General features: G+C 32.2%; 1 protein-coding gene across 1 annotated transcript; it reads right to left on the bottom strand.

The window, feature by feature from the left end:
• Positions 1–1,121, bottom strand: LOC114387392 (transcription factor bHLH146-like). The gene has a single exon (XM_028347574.1). It carries the CDS (start codon positions 769–771, stop codon positions 151–153), a length of 621 nt encoding a protein of 206 aa, XP_028203375.1. The 5' UTR covers positions 772–1,121; the 3' UTR covers positions 1–150.
• Between the last annotated feature and the right edge of the window lie 4,682 nt (positions 1,122–5,803).

Below are 5,803 nucleotides of genomic sequence, written 5' to 3'. Positions count from 1 at the left end.
TTCAACAAATCAAAAGACAATAGTACAGCATACTATATAGATATATAGTTACTTTGATAATTGACAATATATATTATATGTGGAACACATACATAATAGTAATAATGGGCTAATAGAAAAAGCAAATTAAAGTAGATAGATATGAATCAATCAATGTGTCTCCGCGAGGCACCGAAGAATGTTCACCTGCATTTGCAAACAGCTTACATAGCTTTGTAGTTCTGTCACCATTTGTTCACTACACATCTCTTCTCCACCCGGCATCAACCTTCTTAGGCTCTTCAATTGACCATTGATGACTTCATCTTCATCTTCATCATCACCATCATCATCTTCTCTCAAACCCCTTTTCATTTCAGGCATTTCCTTGCACTTGTTATTAGATTTCAAACTAGGGTTTGAAGGGAAATTATCCAACGGCACCATTTCACAATTTTGGCCACAAACCCTTGATGATGATGAACCTTCACCAAAGCTAGTGGTGTCACAATCTACATTGACTCTATCTCTTTGAAGCTTCACACTTAGAGCATTACTCCATGCAAAACCTTGGGCTGAGTGCACCATTGCCATGTCCACTTCATACTTGACAACATTCTGAATATTGTCATCACAATGGCCACTATGTTGATCTGATGAAGTGCTTCTTTCCTTGATCTTCATCAATGCTGGCACCAAATAGTTCATGTAGTTTCTGGCAAATGCTGCTTGTTCCACTTTGTTGGGTTCAAGAGAGTACACACGTCTGCGTTTAGCAGGTTGACCCTCCATGTAACAATCCAAAGAAGCACCTTTTGTTATCTAAAGAAAATTAAAAGAAAAAATAAATCTAAGCAAGAAATGTATAAGGATGAAGAAAAGGAAGAAGAACAAGAAGAATTGTGAGTGGCAATAGAAGTTAAAAGGGTGCAAAATATGCGAAGTAAAGTAATGAGGGTGTAGTGAAAGTGGGGGGAGAGAATTATGAAAGAGGAAGTGTTTGTTTTTGTCAGCTATGTTAAGGAGAAAGAAGAAGGCAAAAACATGCTTTTAGGGGAATGGTGTGGTTGTGGAGAAGTTAGTGTTGAAGATAGTTCAAGTTATAGGGGAGTGAAGTTCACTAGCAAATAAATTTTTAATTTTTCCTTGACATGAGGAGGCCCCATGTAACTGAATAATTGGAGTGATAAGGAAACTAGATTATAATAATTACTAGGCGAAGTAAGTATGGACGCACGCACACGCACAAAAAGAAGACCACAGGCCTAGAAAACGAGTTTCTGTGGGAGAGTGATTATAGGGAGAGTCAGTGTACAGAGGCACGTACAACACAAAGATATGAGTGTGTAATGTGTACGTGTATGGCCAACAATGTTGGTCCAATGCTAAGGATTAGATTCATATTGCACACAAGAAAGTGAATTTGAGTTTTGTTGTTGATGTAAGAACTTTAAGGATGAACATCATTGAGTGCTCTTTAACTCTTAAGATATGATTTAAATCTAATATTTTTTTTCTGTTTCTAATTATAAGATTTTTTTTTAAAAATTATTTTTTTATAATATATTTTAAAAATTTTTAAATACACTAATTATTTTTTTTATATATAATTACTTAATTATTTTTTCTTTAAATATTAATAAAAAATAATTAAGTAGATAGAGAGATAAAAAAATAATAATTTTAAAATGATAATACAAATAATTGACATATTTAACTACTTTTATTAAGGTATAAGGTATGTGAATTAGTTAAAAATATATTATTATTAGATACTGATGAAGTAATCTTTTTTTAGACTCAACTCATTTTGTGTGTGTTTTGATTAGCTTTCGGTTCTACCAAATTTAATTTCAAAATCAAGTTGAAGGACAAACCAATAAATAGTTGCTTTAACTTTTTCAATTTTCTACCATGATATTAGTGGTCAAATTGATTTAAGAGGTATCCAAACATATTATTAAACTATTTAACTATTTGTAACAATAAAATTGTTGGTTCAGGTGAGATTCATCTTGATTCTCTTAAATAAAGAGTTAATTTAAACTTTGTAAATGAAAAAAATATATAATTAAAAAAACAACATTAAAAGATTATCAATTAAATTTTTTTAATAAAAATTTATTATTAATTAAAGTAATCAATACTCTATAACAATGTCATAGTATAAAAATATCAATTTGTATTGAAAGAAAGTGTGTTTATGTGAGTGTGTGTGCAAAATAGTGGGAGTGGTCTATTTTGAATGGCACATGGCCTCACATGCTTGTTGCTTTTCACAACTACCCACAGAACGGAGTCTCACCCATGTGCCGCTAGAAAACAAAAACACCAAAACCCCACTATAAATGCACCTCACATGACTCCAACTCCTTTAAGTGGTACTCTTTCTCTTTGCACTTCCAGGGTCTCCCCTACTTACAAGTTTTTCCCCCTCTCATTTCAAATCAACCAGCTCATCCTACTCCTACTACTCCTTTTCCCCATCTCTCTATGCGTTTTTCTTTTAATTAATTACCCTAGCCTCTGATCAATTTGTAATTTTCTGTTGGGTATATTTATGAATTAAAAAAAATTATAACTCCACACTTTTTGGGGTGAGCACACTTGGAGGAAACAAAGGAATCGGAAAAAGGGATAAATATAAGGAGTGATGTGATAAAAAAAAAAGAGAAATAAAAAATAAATATAAAAAATTTAGTTTAATTTCTATGCATTATTAGCATAAAAAATATAAAATAATTTGTTATTGAATAACAATATGAAATTATATTATATTATCAATGTGACTATTTTTATATAAAAAAAATATTGAGAAAGAATCATACCTATTATGAATATAATATACTAATTTATGTGAATTATCAATAGATGCATCACTCTTCATATGAAATCTAAATTTGACTTTTGGAGTGTGTTTGATTTGGTAAAAAGACAAGACAGGCTGGATAAGTAATTGACTGAGTCATAGAACAACTTTTTGTACTGTACGTTGTTTGATAGTCGATGCACAATACAAATAGTTTGGTATTGTATATTGTTTGATGTGCTTATATATTGGATCAAATAATGTAAATTTTATTTTAATATCATTTTGTATTGTGTAATGTTTGATTTGTATTAGGAAAAGATACAGAACAAAATTTTGAAACTTTTCAAATTATTTTATTATTCAACATAAAATTTATTATCACACAATGTTTCGGCTAACACTACTTTTAAGAAAACACTTAGTGGCGCTGTCGCACTTGTTTATGAATGAGAAGATGGTGGCGTTGGAGGGGGAGTGCGATGTGGGGGAGCGGATTGAGATAACGCCAGATTGGGAGTCGTGGGTGAGGTTCATAGAGCCAAAGTTGTCAGTGATGCGGGCGACGATGAGCTATCCGAAGGGGGGAGGGCGCTTAGGTCGGACTAGGAGAGGAACTGGAAGAGGATCAGGTAGCGAAGGACGTGGACGAGGGTAGATGGGGAGAGGTGGTGGAGGCAGTGAGGTAGGCGTTGGGGACGGCAAGAATGGAGAGAGACAAGCGGTCCGAGAGATCCACGGCGAGGGACGTGGTGGAGGCGAGGAAGGAGGTGAATAGGGATAGTATTGTATTTTTACTTTAGTTAGATACTAGACAAAAATTTGTACCAAATTTTAATGAGTTACAAGTTTTGGAGTATTTATCCTGTCCATCATTCTTTATTTTGTATTGTCCATCATTTTTTAAATCAAACGTTGGATAAATATTTTTGTGTTGTCCAATCTCTTATTTTTTAGAAAAGCAAACACACCCTTAAGATGAAAGATGTATTGTCAAAAGAAATGGAGCAAGTTTATAATTATTGGTTAAGAAAAGTAGCATATGAACTTATAATTAAATTAAATACATATACATATAACACGTAAAAATATATAAACATATATAATAAATTATAAACTTATTAAAATTAATTTTACTAATTTTCTAAATAATAATAATAACTTGATTTTTTCCTCCAAGTTAATTATGTATTTATTGAGAAGTGAAATTTATGAAACTTTCACCATTAGTGACCCCAATCCAAGGTAAACTTAGCAATGGATATGGTATATTCTGATAAGATGTATGTGACAGCTAGCTATAGTCCCACAAATTGCACAGATTAAGAAAGCAAGGATTTCGAAAAGGATAAACAAAATCCAAACTGAATTGGCCCTACTCTGGTAGGATGATTAGAAGGCAACGATGATAAACCTAGAGTTGTGTAAACAAAGTCAAAATCTTGTCTCCATTGAGAAAAAAGTGAAAAGGAAAAAGGTTCATTATCAGGTAGCTTAATAACTTAATCTAATTTGACCTTCATGCTTGGTAATATAATCACTCCTCCAATGAGAGCCCCACCTGATTTATTATGGTTTACTTCAAATAGGAAACCAGAATAATATTATAACTAATTAAAGAATAAAAAATGATCATTCATTCAACCGAAAAAAAAAAAAGAAGATCGTGAAGAAAGTTAGCTCAGAGTCCTTTTGCTTTCAAAGGATCCTGGACATTGTAGTTTCCAAGTCTGAGGCAAAACTAAATGCCAACCACCCTTTGGACATTTGTGGGACAACTTTGCATGTGCAGAAGAGTATCAGAATTCAGATTATTAGCATAAAGTACGGTTCTCATTCTCACAGTTAACAATTATTAATAGTGAAATTATTCTACCTGATGATGCAGAAACAGAATAATGGCTAAGAATTGTATATGAATTTCACATTGTCATGTGTAATATATATTGCATCTCATATATAGGGGTGACATAATCAACAGTGTATTTTATTGGGTAGGGCCTGTTGCCATGTCAAAGTTCAAAAGCAAAACTGCAATTAGCCTTGGCAGGAAAGAAATCAGGCATTAACATTAATTGAATGTTGGAATAGTACTACAGAGAAATTGAATTGAGGAGTCACACACAATTAATAGGTTAGTGAAATTTTGTCAGGGAGTTTGATTGAATGGTCTTTGATGGGTGTGTTTGTGAGGGATGCAGGAATAGACAACACAAATGCATGATGGTGCCTTGTGATAAAGTCATGTATACATTATCAGGTGGAAAATAAATAAGAACATCAAATAAAAGACTGACAGAAAGACATAGTGGGAAAGGCTTGAATTTTTTTTCCTTCATACAAAATAGAATTGTAAAGGAAGCAAGATTAATTCTGTAAGTTTCTCAAATGGGGTCTAAGATTTGATTTCATCTTAATTTATATATTCAGCTTTCTTGCCTCTTCAATTATTTTAGTACCAGCTCAAACAATTTGGATCCCTCCCATTCTTGAATAATAACATGTAACATGATATGATCAGTGAGAAATACACAAGTGAAGGAAATATAATAGTAGATTCTTAAACTAATCATGATGATCCTTCTCTCGTAGCTTTGACCATATCTTGTACAGGGGAGATCCAAATTGAAGTCAAAGGTAAGCTTTAACACTAGCGCAATGTTTACTATTTTTCTCATAATTCCATTAATTCATCACCTCATTTCAAAGAGTTTTTTAAGACCACGTGAATCCTTCACAACTAAAACGGTTGTGAATAACAAAATTCTTGCTCTGAGTATTTTATACAATTGTATATCCAAAATTTGAACTCAAAATTATTTATTAAAATAATCATATATCAATTAATCCACATGTTCAATGACTTCCCTTCCCAGATTCTATCAATCAACAATGTAACCTGAATTACATCATGTTTGAAAATAAGGTGAAAAAATACTTTTGAGGCAAAAATAATTTTGTCAAAAGACTAGGATCATTATATTTGCTTTCGTTTTACTTTTATTTATTGAATTT

This window comes from Glycine soja, chromosome 15 (assembly GCF_004193775.1).
Source record: "Glycine soja cultivar W05 chromosome 15, ASM419377v2, whole genome shotgun sequence".
NCBI lineage: Eukaryota > Viridiplantae > Streptophyta > Magnoliopsida > Fabales > Fabaceae > Glycine > Glycine soja.
Note: the sequence above shows the minus strand (reverse complement) of the source record. Positions and strands in the feature narration are given on the sequence as shown.

Bases quoted from the DNA above. Each gene is read 5' to 3' on its own strand.
- LOC114387392 (XM_028347574.1), bottom strand. From the start codon at position 771: ATGGAGGGTCAACCTGCTAAACGCAGACGTGTGTACTCTCTTGAACCC.